This window comes from Telopea speciosissima, chromosome 4 (assembly GCF_018873765.1).
Source record: "Telopea speciosissima isolate NSW1024214 ecotype Mountain lineage chromosome 4, Tspe_v1, whole genome shotgun sequence".
In the NCBI taxonomy this organism is placed as follows: domain Eukaryota; kingdom Viridiplantae; phylum Streptophyta; class Magnoliopsida; order Proteales; family Proteaceae; genus Telopea; species Telopea speciosissima.
In genome coordinates, this window is record NC_057919.1 from 69,471,298 (window position 1) to 69,493,047 (window position 21,750).

General features: G+C 39.2%; 1 protein-coding gene and 1 pseudogene across 1 annotated transcript; one reads left to right on the top strand and one right to left on the bottom strand.

The window, feature by feature from the left end:
* Window positions 1-7,026: 7,026 nt before the first annotated feature.
* LOC122659603 lies at window positions 7,027-12,589 on the top strand. The gene is made up of 3 exons (XM_043854702.1): window positions 7,027-7,312; window positions 12,031-12,394; window positions 12,472-12,589. The coding sequence occupies exons 1-3, from the start codon at window positions 7,027-7,029 to the stop codon at window positions 12,548-12,550; spliced, it is 729 nt and encodes a 242-aa protein (XP_043710637.1). The 3' UTR covers window positions 12,551-12,589.
* Window positions 9,809-17,019, bottom strand: LOC122659665 (annotated as a pseudogene).
* Window positions 17,020-21,750: the final 4,731 nt, after the last annotated feature.

The following is a 21,750-nucleotide window of genomic DNA, read 5'->3' on the forward strand; positions in this document are numbered from 1 at the left end:
TTTCTCCATACAAACATGCACTACCTTGAGATGTCAAGAGATCTTATCTCTACTAGTTGAGTGCATAACTGGTTATTACTACAAGTGTTTTTCCATTGAACTAGTTGACTAGATGTTGGTCTAGTGTCTAGTTGGTTTTCACTTACAGGTTACCTCTCATTTAAAAGCTTTAAACCCATCTCCCTGGAAGTCTTCCATACCACATCCCTACCCAGGCCTTTTGTAAAGGGATCAGCCAAATTTTCCTTTGACTTTACATAACTAATAGTCACAACTCCTTTGATGAGTTGTTCTCTTACATAGCTATGTCTTAAACTGATATGCCTTGACTTTCCATTGTAGACTTTATTATAAGCCCTTGATAATGTTGCTTCATTATCACAAGATATTGATATAGCAGGTATTGGCTTAGGCCACAGAGAAATCTCTGTTAAGAGGTCCCTAAGCTATTCTGCTTCCTTTACTGCCATTGCTAAAGCGATAAATTCAGACTCCATAGTGGAGTGTGAAACTACAGTCTGTTTCTTGGATCCCCAAGAAATTGATCATCCACCCAAGGTAAATATCCAACCACTTGTGGACTTTGATTCATCGGATCCTGTGATCTAATTAGCATCTGTGTATCCTTCTAGTACTGCGGGAAAATCCTTATAACTTAATGCATAATTCATTGTGCCCTTTAAGTACTTAAGTACTCTAGAAACTGCATTCCAATGAATTTGTCAAGGGTTATGAGTAAACCTACTCAAAACACCAACTGCAAAAGCTATATCAGGACGAGTGCACTGCATGGCATACATTAAGCTGCCAATGATACTAGCGTATTGCAATTGAGATATACAATTCCCTTCATTAGAAATTAATCTAATAGAATGATCATATGGGGTAGCAACTGGTTTACAGTCCTCATGATTGAATTTCTTTAATATTTTCTTTATGTAATGAGACTGTGTTAAAGAAATACAATCAGAGGATCTAACAATTTTGATTCCCAAAATTATATTTGCTTCACCCATATCTTTCATATCAAAACACGAAGATAGGAAAGCCTTTGTCTCCAAAACAGTGCTTGTATTAGTACCAAAGATTAACATATCATCAACATATAAACATATTATAACACCATGTCCATTCTTGAATTTAGAATAAACACATTTATCAGATTCATTTATTCTAAATCCATTTGCTACAATCTTTTGGTCAAATTTATCATGCCATTGCTTAGGAGCTTGTTTTAGACCATATAAAGATTTGACTAGTTTACAAACCTTACTTTCCTGGCCTTTCAAAACAAACCCTTCAGGTTGTTCCATGTAAACTTCTTCTTCTAAATCTTCATTTAGAAAAGCGGTTTTAACATCCATTTGGTGTATAACAAGTTTATTAATCGATGCTAAAGCAATTAACAATCTAACTATACTAATTCTAGCAACAGGAGCATATGTATCGAAATAATCAATGCCTTCTTTTTGCTTAAAGCCCTTTGCTACAAGCCTAGCTTTAAACTTATCAATGGTTCCATCAGCTTTAAGCTTTCGCTTAAAAATCCACTTACAACCAATAGATTTAAATCCAGGAGGTAAATCTGTTAAAACCCATGTTTTATTACCCATGAGAGAATCCATTTCATCATTTATAGCTTCTTGCCAAAAAGCAGAATCTTGAGAATTCATGGCTTCTCGAAAAGTCAATGGATCATGTTCAACATTATACACACAAGAATATGTAACTTCATTTCTATTTCCTTCTACCAAGAATTGATAGAAATCTGGACCAAAGGATTTTTTCACTCTAACTCTTTTACTTCTTCTAAGTTCAACACTCTCATTATTCTCAGAATTTGATTGAACAATATCTTGATCCTCCTTATTTGTATTTTCATTCTTCCGTTTCCTAGAGAATGAATCCTCAAAGAACTCAGCATCTCTAGATTCCAAAATTGTATTTTGGCTAACGGTCTCTGTAGATTCCATCGTTAGAAATCTATAGGCCTTGCTATGTTGGGCATAGCCAATGAAAATACATTCAATTGCCTTTTCACCTAATTTAGGTCTTTTAGGATCAGTTAATCTTACCAATGCTCTACATCCCCATATTTTGAAATATCCAAAAGAAGGTTTTCTCTTCATCCAATATTCATAGGGAGTGATATTAGTCTTTTTATGGGATATACGGTTAAGTATATGACAAGCAGTCATTAATGCTTCCCCCCATAAATTCTTTGGTAAGTCAAAAGTAAGTAAAAGTGTATTCACCATTTCTGTTAGAGTCCTATTTTTCCTTTCTGCTACTCCATTCTGTTGAGGACTATAGGGTGCCGTTGTTTGATGGATAATTCCATAAACTTCACAAAAATCATCAGTGGAGAAGTATTCTCTTCCCCTATCAGTTCGTAAGATTTTAATCTTACAATCCAATTTGTAGATTTTGAATTTCTCCAAAGCCTCATCTTTAGTCCTTAACAGATATACATGTGTATTTTGAACAGTCATCTATAAATGTGATGAAATATCTTTTACCACCTCTAGTTAGAATACCTTCTAACTCACACAAATCAGAATGTACTAATTCTAAGAGTTGTGTATTCCTTTCTATTTTCTTAAAAGATTTCCTAGCAATTTTAGACTTGATGCATACAGAACATTTGTCATGACTAGAAGATGTGCATTCTGGTAATAAACCTAATTTAACCATATTTCTCATGCACTTATAATTAACATGCCCAAGTCTAGAATGCCATGTATCAAAAGTAGAAACAATGTAAGCAGAAGATGAGTTTTCATTAATCATATTAAATTTATACATCCCGTTCGATGCATATCCTTTCCCAACATAAACTCCCCTTTTGGACACTATGATGTTCCCTGACTCAAACAGGATTTTAAATCCATGTTTGTCAAGCAAGCTTACAGACATTAAGTTCTTCCTAATATCAGGAACATGAAGTACATCATTCAAAGTAAGCTTTTTCCCGGATGTGAGTTTCAGAACCACTGTGCCTTTACCTATGACCTTAGCAGTTGAAGAATTTTTCATAAAGAGATCTTGTCCATCTGCTATAGGTTCATAAACTTTGAACAAATTTTTGTTCTCGGCAACATGTTTGGTTGCACCGGAATCGATCCACCATTCCTCATCATCACCCACTGCATATACCTCAGATATCATAGCAGCCCAGTCATCATTGTCAACCATGTTGGCTTGGTCCTTTTGTTGCTTCTCCTTGATATAAACTCTGCACTATTTTTTTAAATGACCGGCTTTTCTGCATTTCCAGCAAGCCGCTTTGGGGTTAATAAATGTACCCTTTTTCTTCTCAGAAATAGTGTCTTTCCCATCATACTTTCTCTTTTTGCCCTTAGAAGATGCATTTTCTATGACATGAGCCTTTAGAGATTTTTCCTCCAATTCAAGTTTATCTAGTTTGCGAGAATTCTCTTCAACTTGGATATACTTAATCAACTCTTGCATAGTCATTGCATCATTCTTCTGTTTCAACTCTTTCCGACAATCTTTCCAAGCAAAAGGTAACTTTGAAATAATAGATGACACTTGGAAAGATTCGTCAAGAGAATGGCCCTCAGAGATGATTTGATTCATGAGACCTTGCAACTCATAGGTTTGTGAAATAATAGACTTATCTCCTACCATCCTGTAATCAAACAACTTACTTATAAGAAACTTCTTGTTGCCAGCATCCTCAATTTTGTACTTTTTATCGAGATCTTCCCATAGTTCTCTCGACGTGCTGTCTGCAAATTTGGGCTCATACACATCATAAAGTGTGTTTGATAACCCATTGAGGATGTAGCCCTTGCACATGAAGTCGTCTTGCTCCCACCTCTGGCGCTGCTGTTTCTGCACCGGTGTCTCTCCACTCGAAGCTTCTACAGTGGTGTCTGTCGATGTCGGTGCTACTGGCTGCTCTTCGTTCAGGACATGAGCAAGTTTCAAAGCAGTGAGGAAGAAATACATCTTCCCTTTCCAACGTTTGAAAAATGACCCATCAAACTTCTCAAGTTTGCTTATCTCGTTCCCAGGTATCTTCATGATTGCAGTCTCCTCCATTGAACAAATACTGTCTTAAGATTGTTAGAAATCTGAACAAAAAGGAGAGGACAGAAAGAAGGCCTGAGTCGAACGAAATCGTTCTGTCCTTAAGACAGTATTTGCACCCTCCTAATCCTGCAAAGGGTTGCAGCAAACCTACCTCCCAAGATAAATCAGGCGGACTGTTACTGGTTGCAGGGACAGTAACACTTTTGTGTGGGCTGCAACTCTTGGGGTCAATGTTAAACCAAGGGTTGCACTCCCTCTTTGATCAGCCACCGATCCAACGGTCGGATCGATCCTAAGCACCCTTTGATCAGACACCGTCGATCCCGAAAAGATTAAGGCGACATACTGCGAAGTGCAAAGTGCGCCATCAAAGCGCCACATTGCACCTCACGCACGCGCACGCGTACACGCTCGGACGGGTACCATCCTCGCTCGCAAGTGCACCGTACAATCTCTTCTAGCATTACATATGATAATAATAACTACTTACTACTAACACATATAAACCCACTGAGCTTTCCTTTCATAGCCAATGTGGGACTAAAAGTCCACATCAATATTTTGAAAAATTCCAACAGTGTCCTTAGATATTTTCCATTTTCCATTTTCCATTTTCCATTTTCGTGCTGCCTCGCTTGCTTGTGCAGCTTACTAAACCCTAAAAATTCTTCCCAAGATATTTTTCCGATCCTAATTTGATTGGAATCTGCACGCACAGAGGAGACCACGATTGCACAGACAACGTTTTTGTTTTGTAGTCCCTTTATTCCTGTCCTGATCATTAGTACGTGTTTGGGCAGTAAAGTGTTTGGGAGATATAGATGAACATTTTTAGTATTTATTTCTACCAAGATGTGACTTGTCAGGAAACTCAGACAAACGCGTCTTTGCTTGCAGTTATAACTTTTAAGAGCCGAGTCATTCATCACTGTATTCCGAAGTTCGAACACCGAAGTGCGAAGAGGAAAAGAAAGCAAGGAAAGCAAGTAAGCGATCGAGAAAGAGAGAGAGAAGATGTTAGAAGGAAGAAGGGGAGGAGCGGTGCATGGAGTTCTAATAGCGGGGGTGGTTGGGGTAGTGGTAGGGCTAATGCTTCCATTCCTGTTTGGGGAGACGGGAGACGTCATAACTGGGGTGTTCTCGGAGATGATGAGTCCCATGGGTCTCCTACTCATCCTTATCGGAATCCTGGTGGTAACACAGTTCCTGTCGTCGGATCGAGGGACGTTTCGCACGGGCATCTTCAACACCGGCGAACCTGATTCCATCCACCGCCTCAGCGGATCTCCGGTAGGTGTAGGTCTCTTCCTTATCCTGATGATCTTCCTCCTCTATAACCGCATCTCCCTTTCTTATGGACTTTGGAGGACATCGTAATCGTAGATGCAATGGATGAGACTGATGGATGGACATGGAGCACTTCTCAAATGCCCTTTTAGTATATTAGTATATAGGAAAAAAGATCTCTGCTGTCCGGGAGTGTGATCTATGCGCATGCGCATGCCCGTGAATCTATCTCTCTCTTCCCATGTAAAAAGATAACTCTACCCCTGCAGGTGCGGCAGTCATTTTACGGGGCGCAGGAGCTGCCGTGCCCTCTTATGTATGTTTTTGGAATTATGAAAATACCACTGGGAGAGTGGCGTTCTGTAGAACTGTATAGGCTGTAGCTAACCTAGAACCTAGAATATATATATGTTTGTATGTGTATGTTTTTGAAATTATGGGAAGTACCCCCGGGGGAGTATGGTGTTCTCTCAAACAGTAGCTAACCAGATATATATAGTAGTATAGATGGGTTTTTTATGATCTATCTTCTGAAAATCCTTTTAAGATGAAGGGTCTTTTCTTTCTTTTCTTCATCAGCAATATTTGTTGTTTTTATAATAATTTTGAAAAAAAATATATAAAAAAAACACTGGAGTGATTAAGGAACGATGGTTCTAAGTATCGGTATCATATCGTTTGTATTAAAATCACTAATATCGATATTGTGTCAATATTGTATTAATAGTTCAGTACGAATAAAAGGTAAAATGGTCAAAATACTTATTTTTTAATAAAATTCATACCTAATTTTATCCGATACAATTGATCCTATCCGATACCATATCGATTTTACAGATTACCTATACCCTTTCCGATATCCTGCTCTAAAATCATGAAGATAATAAAAAGAAAATCTAACACGGAATCTTTATCATGAAAGGCCGAAAATAAAGGAATTGAAAAATAACAAATAATTTTTGCAACGGCTTATTTGTTGAATTGCCCGTGAGGTTACCATTATGTACAGTAATATGCCGTAAGGGAATGCACGAGACGCGCACGAGTAATTTGATCCCATGCTCGAATTATCCGCCACGTGTCCTAAGATATTTTCGATGTTTGAGTTGCCTCACGTGATGGTGCAGCTACTAAACCCAAAACAAATCTTCCAAGATATTTTCCCGATCTGATTTGACTGGAATCGGCACCGACCAATTTTTAGGGTTCGGGCCGATTCATGGAGGAATCGGAGGAGACCAATCCGGCAATCTCGTTGCAAGCCAATTCTGCTTCTAACAATGGTTGAAAGTGGATACGAACCAGTAACCACTGATTCAGATTGGTGTGGAGCCCATGCACTGACAACGTTTTTTGTTTTGTAGTCATGTCCTTATCGTTAGTACGTGTTTGGACGATACATTTTTTCAGTATTTATTTCTACGAAGATGTGACTCAGACAAACGGGCCTTTGCGTGTGGTTATAACTTTTAAAAGCAGAGTCATTCGATCATCATTGTTTCACCTCAAACACCGAAGTAGCGAAGGGGAAAAGAAGAACAGAGAAGAAGGACGAGCCGTGAAGAGAAGATATACAGAAAGCAAGTAAGCGATCGAGCGAGAAAGGGAGAGAAGATGTTAGAAGAAAGAAGGGGAGGAGCACCGCATGGAATTCTACTAGCGGTGGTGGTTGGGGTAATGATGGGGCTACCATTCTTGGTTGGGGAGCCGGGAGAAGCCATAACTGGGGCGATCTCGGAGCTCATGAATCCCATGGGTCTCCTAATCGCCCTTATCGGACTTCTGGTGGTGATACAGTTCCTTTCGTCGGATCGAGGGTCGTTTCTCACCGGCATCTTCAACACCGGCGGACCTGATTCCATCCACCGCCTCAGCGGATCTCCGGTAGGTGTAGGTCTCTTCCTCATCATTGTCATCTTACTCCTCTACAACCGTGTTTCCATATTCAGATTCTCCGATGACTCCGGTGAGTAGAACAGCGGAAGAAGGGAGAGAGAGTATTTCTCGCAATCCCTATTGAACGAACTATGGAAGACACTGTAGTTAACCAGACATATGGAGTATGGATGGTTTTTTCTGGTCTAGCTTCTGAAAATCCTTTTTTAAGTTGAAGGGTCTTTTTCTTTCTTTTCTTCATCTGTAATACTTCAAGTTGTTTTCATAATAATTTTGAAAAAAAAAAAAAAGAAACGAAACAACCGAGTGGGTAGGAGCGATCGTCGGTTCGATGATAAGAAAAAGACAACAAAGTAGGGTTAGGTAGATTAGGAAAAATATCTGAGAGAACCCAAGTGTTTAAAAACCCAGAAAATCGGAATTTGAGAGAGCCTGGGTTGGGTTTTTGAAAACCCAATCTATAAGTAATCCAATCCAGGGTGCCCAAGGCTTAGTCTAAGCCCGGACTAGCCTTAGGTCGGGCTGAGATTTTCAGCCGAGGCCAGGACTTACAGGGCTCACGGTGGGTCGGGTTTGGCCCTATTTTATCGTTAAGACCAAATTTAATGTTCAATTTTATTTTAATAGGTAGGCGGCAGCTCCAAGGAGTGTTGAACTAATGACCACTTAATTATGTTGGTTCTTGTTAGCTAACCATATGCTATCTCATTGAGGTTAACAACCAACTTTGAGACTATCGAACTTGGCTCCTGTCCAGGCGCTCAGCACCCTGCCCAAGGGTGAGGTGATCTTTTCATGTCTCACTGAGTCTGACGTTATACATGCAGCCGGGCAAGATTTTTTGTAAACTTATATACAAGGGCTAGAATGAGTTGAGTGGGGCTGGGCTCAACCCAAGCCTGGTCTGGCCCTAACCCAGTCCTTCGAATATCAACCTTGACCCTCCTTGCAAGCTGAAAAGTCTAGCCCAAACTTAGGGCAGGCTCGGGCTCGCTGAGTCAAACTCGCACCCCTAATATTATTTGATAACTGATTCAGAATCCGGAGATGATGCAACCACCAGGGACATGGACGCTTTGCTCCAAGGTGGTGACATCTTGCTCAACCACCAGGGATATGGATGCCTTAATTTTGGGGGGAAAAGATGGATACGATACCAAGGTGTCCAACATGTGTCATCGTCTCTTCTCCCTTTTTGAAAAAGATCCCCCTTGTCCTCTTATGTCCAGGCCTGTGAATGATACATGCAATTAACTTACTGAAAACTGGTGGTATGCCGCTCTCCCTAATTTTTATTGGGTATTCTGCAGCTAATCCAAAAAATGATCGGTGGGACTGAAGCGCCTGATGCAGGCCAATCATAACTATTGAAATAGGAATCGGACGAGGTCGATTCCGACCTCAATTCCGATTACTAAAATGCTGGGTAAACCTGGAAGTTGCCTAACAAACTTGTAGAAATGCACGTGAGGTTAGCATTTTCAGTTTCTCCATCTCTGTCTTTTGGGAGAAGGATCTCCAAAGTAAACCCACTAAAACAATAATATTATCCAAATTTTATGAACAGGTAAACCCTAAGGTTTCCTACTCACAAATAAAGTTTCAAACCAATTGGAATTTTCCAACCATTGCCTAAGAAGCCAAGACCTTCATCCATGGTTTTAGTGCATGATATTGGATCGGGTATCAATCACTTGCAAAACCGATGTGGTATCAGAAAAGGTCAGCTGTATTGGACAAATGTGCTCCTAATTTTCCTTTTAAAGAAGATTTTTTTTACTGTTTTAACCTTTTTCCATACCGTTTCATCGATAAAGTATCAGGCTTGGTGACTAGTGAAACCAATACGTATCGCCTAATACGGGCAATACAATATCAATACATCAAACCATGCATTCATCTGTCTCTTGTCTGGTGTAATCAATTCAAGTATGAACCTATGCAAGAGTAAATAAGTTCATGCTCTCCCCTATACTTCACAAGAATCCTGGATTGAGATGCTTAACAAAACTTACAAAAATAAGTCAATGGACCACACTTTCCACACCATGCATTGCCAATTTCCCACCAATATTTCCGAAAAGTGTATTTCTTAAATTCGCGGTGTATACAAGCATAAAAAAGGGGACAATATCATGTAAAATAAGCTCTACAAATTCTAGTTCCATTAGTGGTTTAATATTCATTCCTCAGAATGTGTTTTCATTACTGTCATTCCAATTGCTAGGATAATGAAGCAGTGTTTCCAAATGTAAGCATATGCAAATGCTACAGTATAACAGTATAATGTGGATATCCGGTGCCTTCTTTCCCCACCATCGAGGATCATCTTTGCACCATTCGCCATTAAGTAAAGTCAGTTGGGGAGCACATTGGCCAATACCACAATCTTAACAACTTGACACTGTAATCTTCATCTGCCAGAATCCACTATAGACACTTCAGTTGTGTTTGGTATGCATTCTAAGTCGATTTCGCATTCTTAGACGATAAAACAACTATTTTTATCATCCGAGAATGCAAAATCGACCTAGAATGTATTCCAAGAATGCATATCAAACACAACCTTCGTCATGTCATTGTGGAAAGTTCCCATATTCTGACTTTAATTCTGTGAGAACACAAAAAGTGGAAAGGCACAGATACATCAGCTCAATTGATCAATTACAAATCTCTTGACCACCTTAGGGTAGAGCAAAAGGGCAAAAATATATATATATATATATATATATATATATATAGAGAGAGAGAGAGAGAGAGAGAGAGAAGGACCTGCCAATAATACATGGAACTAATAATAAGTTCATTGTTTTCTATATCTGGATCCAGGAACCAGTCATGGTATTATCTATTGGTCATAACATAAAGCAACCAAGTCCTTTCCACATAAAGGAAACATCATCAGAAGTGCAACAAATACTCTACTGATCAACCACTAAAAGTGTTACCCAGCATGCTCCTAATTAGCCGAGATTAAGGTTTTACTTGATTTGCCAGAGAAACAGAAGAACACATTTTCCATGACTTCAATCCATCAAATTGTTTTTGAAAGAAAATTCTCATGGCAGAAACAAAGGGAGGGAGGACAATCAAAACTTCGGGTATCTCATGGAGGGGGGGTGTTAGCAGCATGTTCTTAGGTTACTTGATAGATAGTATGCAACTCATTACTTGTTAAATGAACAAGTTATTTAGATTTAATTCGACATCAATTCATTCAACTTATAAGACTGCTTGTTTAAATTAGGAAAGTCAATGTGTTGATATATAAGAGGTTAAGTTGCTATATTCATGAAACTTAGAATCTTAGATACGTAATATGTAAATTAGTTTGTTTAATTCAAATTGATGATAAAGACAAAGATTGATCCATGAATCCTCAATCAGCTTTCCATCAAGGTTTTTGTTTCTTCAAGAAATTAGATCTGCCCTATCAGTTCTATGGATAAAATAAAAACAATAACAGATTTTTTTATTTTTTTTTTTGGCCTATCCTACCCATCTGCCCAATGGGACTTTAGCTACCAACTACAAGAGGACTACCATTACCGGGGAGGGGGAGAATCTACCACTACCAAGAGAGGGGCCATTAATTGCCCAATAATGCAACCAGGAGAAGTCGATCCCTTGACCTCCTGGGGGGCGATGCACTCAACTGGCATGCCACCGACCAACCGAGCTAATGGTTGTTTGCAATAACAGATAATTTAGTAAACACTAATTTTACCTAATTCCAGGAAGAAAAAAAAAAGGAGAATTTCTCTCAGTCCCCTATACTTTATAACTTCTGAAACTCCCCTAAGGAGAACTCTATCCCCCCAAAAAGCAAACTTTTACCTCCCTTCCCCTTTTATTTCCAAATACCTCGATTGCCATTATACTACCAATCTCCCCCGGCTATGTATTTTTGGCTCACCTCTCTGTTCAGATTGGATGACAAACCGCTTGAGACAGAAAAATAAATGAAAAAGAAGGGGAAAAGGAAAAAACAATGCTTCACCACCTTCCTCCATTGATTGATGCAAGGTAAAGCTTGGATTGCAAGGGACGATGAAATTCAGACTGTGATGTTCAAGATCACATGTCGGCTGTTGAATAAGAGGACAAGGAATCAAAGGAGATGAAGGGAAAGAAGACGGGAGTTTTAGAAGAGAAAGGAGAACCAAGAAGCGCTATTAGATCCACTAGTCAGCCTGCAATCAAGAATCAAAACTAAATTTGCACAAGAACAGTTTTCTATCAAAACTTTGAATGTTTTTGTTCAAACATTGATTTTTAGTTTTGTTTTTTCGCAATGAATCACTAGGTTAGTGAAAAACAACCAGAATGATTGCATCAAACTAGGATAGTGTGTATCTAAACCCTAAATCTTCCCCAAACTGACAATGACCTTTTTTTTTTGGGTTTTTGTCAAATGCCCCCCTGAAAATGCCCATTTGTCCAAATGCCCCCTTACAACTTTTCTAATTGTAAACTCCCCCTTACTTTCAAAACTTTGTAGCTCTTTGGTCCCTGACGTTAATTTGAAATGTTAAATGTTAGTTTCAAGGTATCTAATGACCAAAATGCCCTTCTGATAAAAATTCACCAGAATTTAAAAATAAAATGACCAAAATGCCCTCATCTTCTCCAAATGGTTTAGAGTTTGAAACTGAAAATCAAACCCTAAACCATTTGGGGAAGATGAACCCTAAAATCAAACCTGCAAAACTGAAAATCAAACCTCCAAAATCGTCCCTCACAAGACTACCTTATCGCTCAACCTCTGCAAATCTGAGAAGAACTCAGGTGCTCCCTCCTCCATTTCATATCGCTTCACATCTTCCTTTCTTCCCGATTTCGTGCTGCTTCTATTGTCCCCAATTCTCTCTCGTTTTCCCCCAAGCTTCGCCGTGCTGGGATCCGCAGTAGAAGATCGTTTACCAAATCCCTCTGTGTCTGTGTGTGCTTCTTTCGCTCTACAGGCTCTCATCTTCGACTGCGATGGTGTAATCCTCGAATCCGAACATTTGCACAGAGAAGCCTACAATGATGCCTTTGCACATTTTAATGTCCGTTGCCCTTCCTTTGCTTCTGAAACCCTTAATTGGGACCCTGAGTTTTACGATGAGCTTCAGAACCAAATAGGTGGAGGAAAACCTAAGATGAGACGGTTTGTCTTTGTCTTTTTCTATGCCTTCCTGTAGATTTTGACTCGTTAAGTGGTTCATTTGTTTTGTTGTTTTTTAGGTATTTTAAGGAGAATGGCTGGCCGTCTTCCTCAATCTTTGAAACCCCCCAGAAAACGATGCTGATAGAGCTAAGTTGATCGATGCAATTCAGGTTTGTCTGCCGATGTTCTCTTGATCCACTAACTGTAGGTGCTTCATCTATTGGTGTTGTGCTCTCGGGATTGGCATTTCCTTGGGTGTGAAGTCAGTTCTGCAAATTTGGTTCCACCAAACCTTAGAAAACGAGTTTGTATGGTGTAACCATTATTTATCTTTGAACCTTGTTGTATGGAGACGTACACATCTGCCTACTTATTTTGGAGGTTTGATTTTCAGTTTTGCAGGTTTGATTTTAGGGTTCATCTTCCCCAAATGGTTTACGGTTTGATTTTCAGTTTCAAACCCTAAACCATTTGGAGAAGATGAGGGCATTTTGGTTTTTAAATTCTAGTGGATTTTTATCAGAAGGGCATTTTGGTCATGAGATACCTTGAAACTAACATTTAACGTTTCAAATTAACGTCAGGGACCAAAGTGCTACAAAGTTTTGAAAGTAAGGGGGAGTTTACAATTAGAAAAGTTGTAAGGGGGCATTTGGACAAATGGGCATTTTCAGGGGGGCATTTGACAAAAACCCTTTTTTTTTTTTGTATTAGTACAAGTAAGAAACTCCACCCTTTATACATACTCAATTGAATGAACCTATCTCATCGTACTTGTTCTCCTCTTTATACATGATACATTTTACATATTTCTTATTTATAGTGTTTTATCCTTCAAAACTGTATTTCGCATGTATCCTAAATATTTCTATGTGTATCTTTAGTGTATCTAGCATCTCTCCGATAAGATAAGTCTCTTAAAATCACCTTTCCGATACGATACCCGATACTTTAAACCTTGGTGAACAATACCACAGTAACTATGATGTAGATCGAAGCATGAAGAAGAGAGGGACCAAAATAGAATTCAGAAAAAGTTACTGTTCCCGAGTTACTGTTCATGTAAACAGTGTCACAGCTATACTGCCTTGTGGAATGCTTCTAGAAGATGATGTGGGGCTCAAGACCAGATTGCGTGGAGGAAAATATCCACTTTCTATTTAGCTACCATCTATTTTTAATTACTTCTATTTCCATGTAATAGCTAGATATAGTTTCTAATCTTAGATTTAGAAAGTAGACTTAGCTTTTATTTAGAAGTTTCTAGTTTTGTTAGTCTAAGCTAAGTTAGAGTTTCCATTTTAGTTGTTTTCCTTTTTGTTTACTTAGCAAAATCTAATTACTTGTAACTCAATTTCAACTCTTCTAGAGACTTCCTATTTTTGTTGCTTCTATTTTGGGCTCAACCTTTGAGTCTATATATTGTAATAGCCCTTAGAGGCCTCCCCCATGCTTTAATGAATGAAGTTATGTTGTTGTTTTGCAATGAATTGTCCTGAGAGAGTCTGAGAAGGGTGAGATGTCCAGGCTGATCCAGATAGCCATCTATCCCCAACCCCCCATTCTTGCTTGATCTCCTTCTTTCTTCTTGCTTTCTATTTTGTTTTCTTCACCTGCAACTAAGTAATCGAGATCCATTACTGAAGCTACTAGTCTCTTCTGGAGTCCACCAAATAGCTGCACACCTGCTGGAGTTTGGTTACTGATCTGCGGCACTAATCCACCTTGTGGATGGGTTAGTTTCTAATTCCTGCTGTTGGTTCGAGTCTGGATTTCTCTGCAACTGAGTGACCTTTGTTGCTGCAAGTTTGGGATCAGATCATCCAACAAGGAGAGCCTCTCGACCTGAGTTTGGGTCAGGTCTGACTTCAGATCGGCAAGCTACTGAGACCCCTTGATCTGTGCTATCGGCTGGTCTGTTCTGAAGGTTACTGCTGCTGCAACTTGAAGGAGTCATATCACTACAACTGCTGATTGGAATCAGCCCAGATTTGGAGGATTATCCTTACACCTTAAGAGTTACCTCCAATCCTAATTTGGTCCTCTTGTTCTGGGTGGTTTGATCTATACACAATAAGTTTCTATTTTCATGTTTTAGTTTCTAATTTGATAACCAATTGATATTTCCACATCCGACCATTAGCTTGGTCTGAAATTTTCAGAGATTCATCCCTCCTATTGGACCTCTCTTTACTTAAAAGGTCAGGCCCATCCATTGGTCATAACCAATAATTCTGAGTTTGCTAATTTTTCTGGTTGACTGTGACCTGTGACAGCCTTGTTTAGTTGCTGAATCCTATTACTGGGACTGTTAGGCACTGTTGTGAGTAATATTGGGGTAAGGTTACTTGTATCTGGCCTTACATTCTAGTACCTTCCAACTCTCAGACCAATTGGCCATCATGATGTTTTATATAGAGTCAAGCTTTCTGGGAAAATCTTTTGAAATTGGGTCAAGAAGTGAAAGGTTTGAAGGGCATGAGAATGGGTCCAGAAAATGGGAGCATCAATATAAGCTCTTGCACCTTTACCCCCAATGCCCAATAAGCCGCCATGAAATTTTTCATCCTCTTACTTTCAATTTATAAAACCCACAACTCAATCCCAAATTTGAATGAAGCATAATTCTCTACTTAAGAATTCCAGAACCTTCAACTTAGATCCACCCTCTTTGTTTCTTTTTAATGGCCTTATAATTAGAGTTGAGTCGTGAACAAAGATTCATGCAACCAACTCAAATAGCCATGATAAGGTTTAGTGAGTAAGGATTTTGAATTCTGCATCAGTTTGGTATCAAAGCCTACTTGTTCTGCATCACCTGCTAGGTTCTAAGACAAAAGATTAAAACAAATAGTTGGGTTGATGCAGACACATATGAATCAAACAAGGGTTGAGCTGACAAGGGCTGTTCAACCATCCTAAGATATCAACTCAGCCAGTAAACAACTTAATTGGGCTCCAAAGTACATCTTTTAATTTCAATTATTGTGAGGTAAACAAATCATAGTTGGATGGTGTTGTCCAACCGAGTTGGACTGAATCATCACCGAAAAATTAACCCCAAGTTCAAATATTGAAACATTTCCTCAAAGAAATTGTAAAATCAAGAGGACCTTCAGAATCAAGGCATCCCCCCCCCCCCCCAAAGTGAGCGAGTGGTCATCAAATGATGCAATAAGCTCAAGCAAAAAACCAGTGGGAAAATAATCCCCCGGGGGTATAAGTATGTACAAATCCAAATTCAGGAGCCACAGACAATATGCTTGTAAGACAAACCTGAAAAGAAGATGATAATGAAGGGAAAGAAAGAAAAAAAAAAACATTTCAAAATTGCACAGAATACAGAGAGAATAAAACAGCACAAATTTCCAACAAAAACTTTGTCCATGGATTTTGTAGCAACAGGGAGACAAGAAAAATACCATATGTCATTAGTAAAGAGAGCTCTGACCTTCACGCCATTCCAAGATTTTGTAGCCTATCACAGTTAGGTGTTGGATAATTCCTGTTCCATTGCCGACGTTGAAGCTCCACATGACAATAGCGTGCCAGTGTGTTCTTGTAATCCCTCGCCACAAGATCCTCAAGGTTAGCTCGAGAAAGACTTCCAAGTGGGAATTTTTTATCAAAATCAGAAGACTTAACATAAAATTCTACCCCATGTTTGTCAGTGACCTTAGGAATATGATAAGAATAAGTCTTCTGCAAAGAATAATTAGGCTCTGAGAAAGGAAGGTAGGCTAACAAGAAGATTGCCAGGAATGGTAAAATTTGAATAAGAACCAAAAGATTAGGCCCTCCTCCATTATCATTATATCCCTTTGTTGACTGGCCATTCCTCTAGTCCTATAAACATGGGCAGTTCGAAACATGTCTGCCTGACCAAAGAATGACCTGAATATTTCATCGGGGTCAAAATCATCATCAAAGTAGCCATGCGCAGTTCTCCTCCTCCTTCTGACATTGTGTTGCTGATTGTATTCAAATTCTTCAACAAGACCTGTTTGATCATACTGCCTCCTTGAATCTTCATCGCTCAAGCACTTGAAAGCTTTACAAACCTTCTTAAATGCCTCTTCTGAACCTGGTGCCTTATTCTTGTCAGGATGAACCTTGAGAGATAGTTTCCTGTAAGCTTTCCTAATCTCCTCAACCGAACAGGTCCTTTCCACCCCAAGAATTGCATAGTAATCCTTGTTTTTCTTCACTTCACGGATCAGCTTAAGGTGCTCTTCGGTGTAATTCCCCCCTCCATTCGACAGCTCATGAAATTTAGATGGAGTTGGTTCTTTGTAATTTTGAACTACTGGCTTTTGGTCAGTGGAAGAGGTGGATGTCATAGGTTCTAACTTTTCGAACGCAGCAAGTAGATCATCAAGCTACAGGTTATGGTTGAGACGTTGTGCAATTTTGATGAATTTCAGAGCACGCTGCCCATCTCCAGAAGAAATAGCTGCTTCAGCGATTCCAACGCATCTCGCTGCTTCATCTTTATTACCATCCATGATTAATGTTTCTCGTCAAAATCGCAGTGCCACAAAACCCAAAACCCAAACAAAATGCCCACTTTGACGACAGTTTCGTTGAAGTAGAAAATCAAACGTTTCTTCACCGAACAAAGCTAGTTGGAGAAAAAGAAGGAAAAGGTTTCGGATTAAATCATAGGACATTTAAAACAAAATTTACGAATATGTCTCATAATAATCGACCTCAAATCCAGATATCAGATCATCAGAAACCTCAAAGTCGAGAAGACCCAAATTCTCCAAAGGGTAACACAGAGTCTCAGGCTCTCAGCAAAGACAAATGCATCCGTAAGCCTAACTTACCATGAACAATTTTGAAACCCAGACAACAGAAACCAGGAACAAAGATTCAAAGCATCCTCCTGCAACCAGATAACTAACGCCGACACTCACGAATCTCAAATTGATTTTATCATCTCAAAATTCAAAACCAAAGCAAACGATTTTCATCAATTCGATCACTGCGAAACCCTGAGTCATAGGCATAAATCTCTATTTCCAGTCAGTTTAATGAGAAGCAAAAAAAACTCAAATCAGACGCACGGAGTCAGCTCCATCCCTCCAAATTCGAAGAGGATTGAAGCTTACCGCATGATGAACCCCAAAGCTCATACTCGAGAGACGAAATGGAACGTGAGGGAGAGAGAAAATTGCTTCGGTAAGCTTTGGAAATTTCGATTGTTTTAACTTGGCTCTTCGCTCGACAATGTTGGCACCTCCTTCAAAACAGCAGTGTTTTTGGGTCCAAGTCGTCTCGAAATGAAGAAGCTCCCCAAATTCTTCTTTCTAATTCAGGTTTTAGTTCTCGGGTATCGGATTGGTCTCGGCTGATATTTGATCCGATACAGGTTTAGATGGGCTGATAAAGCCGAATCAGATGGATTTGCCCCTATTTTTTAATAAAGGATAAATTATACGTCATTTCCTGATTTAAATAATTCTAAATTTTTAAACTATCTTTGACATCCAAGCATAGATTTTGATGGGTGGTATTATAAATTTAATTCTAAAGTTTTAGTACAAGGGTAAAATAGTCTTTCCACATCAATAACTAACAACAGACTAACATTGTTATTGTAGAGGGGGATAGATGAGTATTTTCAAAAATTAGGGGGTGATTTAAGTTTTGTTTGAAAACCAAGGGTGACATGTAATTTACCCTTTAATAAAAATGGTTTTTACTCTCTTTTTACCCTTGGGTTGTACCAATGGAAAAGAATCGGATCGGCCAAGAATCGGGATCACCCTCGACTGATACTACAATCCGATTCAAGTGAATCTGCCTATCCAAAAACAATACTATGAACGAAGTTTCCTAGAGGCCTCAAAATTTTCGTGGGCTGGAAAAGCCTCTTAAAGGGCTTAGCCAAAAAGTTGGGAATGGTTTCTCTGTTGACATATACAAAGATACATGGGTTCCTAAATTGACTCTTGGGAGGGTTTTTAATGTCCCCACTCCTAATGGACCTTGGCAGATTGTCGAACTTATTAACCCTGTGTCGCACCAGTTGAGCAAGGCAGTGGTTCGATCTTGCTTCACATCTTTTGAAGTCCAGCATATCTTGGCCATTCCTCTATGCATTTCCTCCTATTCAAAGGTTTGGTTATGGATTTTTTATGTGCATGGCCCCACATCAAGGGCCATATAAGGACCCATTGACGCACACTTATCATTACATTACTACTACTACTACTAAGCTAGAAGCTCATCCCCCTTTAGAGTATGTTTGGTACTTTGGTTGGCAAGAAATTGATAAAAAAAAGAAAGGATAAACGTATAATAAATAAAAGTAAGACCAAAAATTTCATAAACGGCCAAGCAAGTTGCATGGTCGTGTCCCCTCTCACATGAGTTGGAAAAAGACAACACCCCTCAACTTCTATTTAAGTCTCCAAATTCCCACCCTCTCACATGCACGGCTGACACAACCATGCATAAAAACTGTCCCCTAAAAGTAATGATACATTAATGATGATGTATTTATATGCCCTTCTCTTTCTATTTTATCAAATGGGAAAAAGAATGTTGCTTGGTCAAGTAGTTCCTGCTCCTAGACACAGGAGCGCACGAATTTATCATTCCGCTTATTGTGAAAAAAAAAATATTCCATGTAGATACCCTTACGTGTGCTCTCATTAGCCCTACTCTGGTGTAGAGGCTACACGACCAAGCTACAATCTCTTTACCTTATCAAACATATTATTTTCTTTTCTTGCCAACCATACATATCTTAGATTTCATGATATTCATCCCATGTTTATTTATTGACTTTGTTTTTTATATAGAAATAGGGAATGGATTTGTTGCTAGGCTATGTGGCTCCTGCACAATGGGATCGCATTGGCATGAGAGAGGGTGTAGTGGATGCTATCGGGCACCATTCTTTTTTTCATATAAATAATAAGGGAGAGGATTCTTTGAGCAAGCGACATAGAGAAGCACACTAGTGAGGTGCGATAAAATAGTTTCATGCATGGGAGGGCAGTGATGTCATTTCATGCGAGAAGAAGAGAGATTGAGAGATAGAGGATGCTAGGTAGGGGTGAAGTTTTGGTCCGAACGAGTCGGATTGATCGAAACAACTGGTTTAGCCTAGATTGAACCGAAGCCTTTTTTTTGTCGAAAACATAAAATTTTATTAGATGAAATTAGAAACTGAGAAACTTTGCCTAAGATATACAAGGGTAGGTGGCGGTTGAGCCCACCAAAAACGAGACATAGAAAACCTGGAATCCCTTTTGACTAACAGATGGACTCCTTTAATGCAATCTTGAGGAACATGAGAGAAGACACGAAAGGAGATCTACTACAAAGAAATAAAATGTCAGCCACAACAACTAAAGATGCTCAACAAGAGATGAGCTCAAACCCTGGAGAGCTAAAACAATCGGCTGACACAGAGAAGATCTGCAAGCGTAGAATCTGAAAACAATGAGCCATGATGATGGCATCTGTAACTGCTTTAGCTTCGAGGGTAGAGTTGGAATTGCCCCACGAGGCCTTACACCGGGTAGCTACGAATCCCCCCATGTGATCCAACAAGAGTAGTCATCGTCTGCCTTTAGAATAGTCCGCTGATCAAGTGTCATCAACAAGAGCCAAAACACAGGGCAAAGGAGCCTGCACCGTAGAGATCGAGTGGGGAATATTCGTGCAGTTAGAGCAATGAGCGGATTGCATGCCAATTGAACTTTCTTAAAAAAAGAGAGCATAAAAGGAGGACATCATATGATGAATGTATTGATTTATAAAACCAAACACAAATCTATTTCTAGAATTCCAAATCTACCAACATAGGGATGACCACATTAAGAAAAAAACCAAGTAATTTGGGTAATGATGGGTTAAAGTTTTAGCAAAACAAGCTCAATCCCTAAATTGTGACCCCTAAACTGAGTAGTGTTAATTCGAAGGGGTGAAAAGCACCAACAATCAAAGGCAAAAGGGTATAAAACTAATGAATGGACAATTGATTCCTCGATGCTTGCAAATGGGGCAAATAGGGAACTTACCAAATCCTTTGTAAAAAGAAGTTGAGAGACTGCCAGCGCAATGACACTACATCGCCATAAAAAGAGTTTGATTTTAGGTAAAAGCTTGAGGGTCCACAAGCAAAACTAATAGGGGTCATGTGAAGATGAAGAAGGGTCTTGGACCCGATTTTGAAAGGTGATCTGGTATGCCGATTTAATTGAAAAAGTGTCACTTTTTGAAGATAAACAAAAATCAGCTATCGTCAATATCCATAAGGGGAAGAGGTATTCGGGAAATGGTTAATGTGTCATCCCTAGAGCAAAAAGTAGATATGAGATGCAAATCTTATTCCTTTGTGGGTTGCAGAATTAAATTTGACATTAAATTAAGAATAGATACCAGATGTCTACTAGTAATGCAGTCCTCCAGGATGGAAGGAAGCCAAACATCATCAAAATTCCTTGTAGAGATACCATTACTTATCCTCCTCCTGAGGCTATATAAGAGAGTCTCACGACCACGAATAATGCTTTGCCAACCCCAAGAATAATTGGGCCTAACTCAGGCTTTCAAAAAAGAAGATGATGGAAAGTATTTCCCTTTTAGAACCTGAACCCAAAGAGTATCACAATTGGTGGAGAATACACCACCCTTGACGAGCAAGGAGCGCAAGATTGAATGATCCTAAGTCTTTAAAACCAAGACCACCTAGGGCTTTATGGGAGCAAAGAACATCCCATTTTTTTTTTCCAAAACACACCCTTCCACCAAAAATGACGAATAAGTTTTATTATGTTATCAATGAAGGAATAAGGAAGAGAGAACATTGACATTGCATATGTTGGAATGCTAATTGCCACTGATTTAATGAGGATTTCCTTACCGAGTTGCCGGCCAAGGATAGGGGAGATTCCTTCCAACCAGATAATCTTTCCTGAAACCTTTCAATGATGTTGGTAACGAGATTCCTCTTAAATCACCCAAATTCAGTAGGAAGGACCAAATATTTTCCAAGGTTACTTACCACAGGAATACCCGAAGCTTGAGAAATAATTTCTTGAATCTTCCTATGAACAATAGCACTAAAGAGAATATTAGATTTCCTAATGTTCACTGATTAACCGGAGGCAAAACAATAAACATACAAACGAGAGAGTAAAGTCTCAAACTCATCGAGGTCAGCTTTTGCAAATAAAATACATTCATCAGTGAACATTAGGTGAGAGACATGAGAGCCCGCTCTACTAGTTTTTATACCATGGATGCATCCATTAAGTTCAGCTGAAATAAGTAAAGATAATAGAGTTTCTTGGCAAAGAATAAAAAGATAGGGGCTAAAGGAGCACCCTTGGCGC

Bases quoted from the DNA above. Each gene is read 5' to 3' on its own strand.
- LOC122659603 (XM_043854702.1), top strand. From the start codon at position 7,027: ATGGGGCTACCATTCTTGGTTGGGGAGCCGGGAGAAGCCATAACTGGG. The intron at 7,313-12,030 runs GTGAGTAGAACA...AGAAGAACTCAG, and splicing joins CAGATTCTCCGATGACTCCG to GTGCTCCCTCCTCCATTTCA. The intron at 12,395-12,471 runs GTTTGTCTTTGT...GTTGTTTTTTAG, and splicing joins GGAAAACCTAAGATGAGACG to GTATTTTAAGGAGAATGGCT.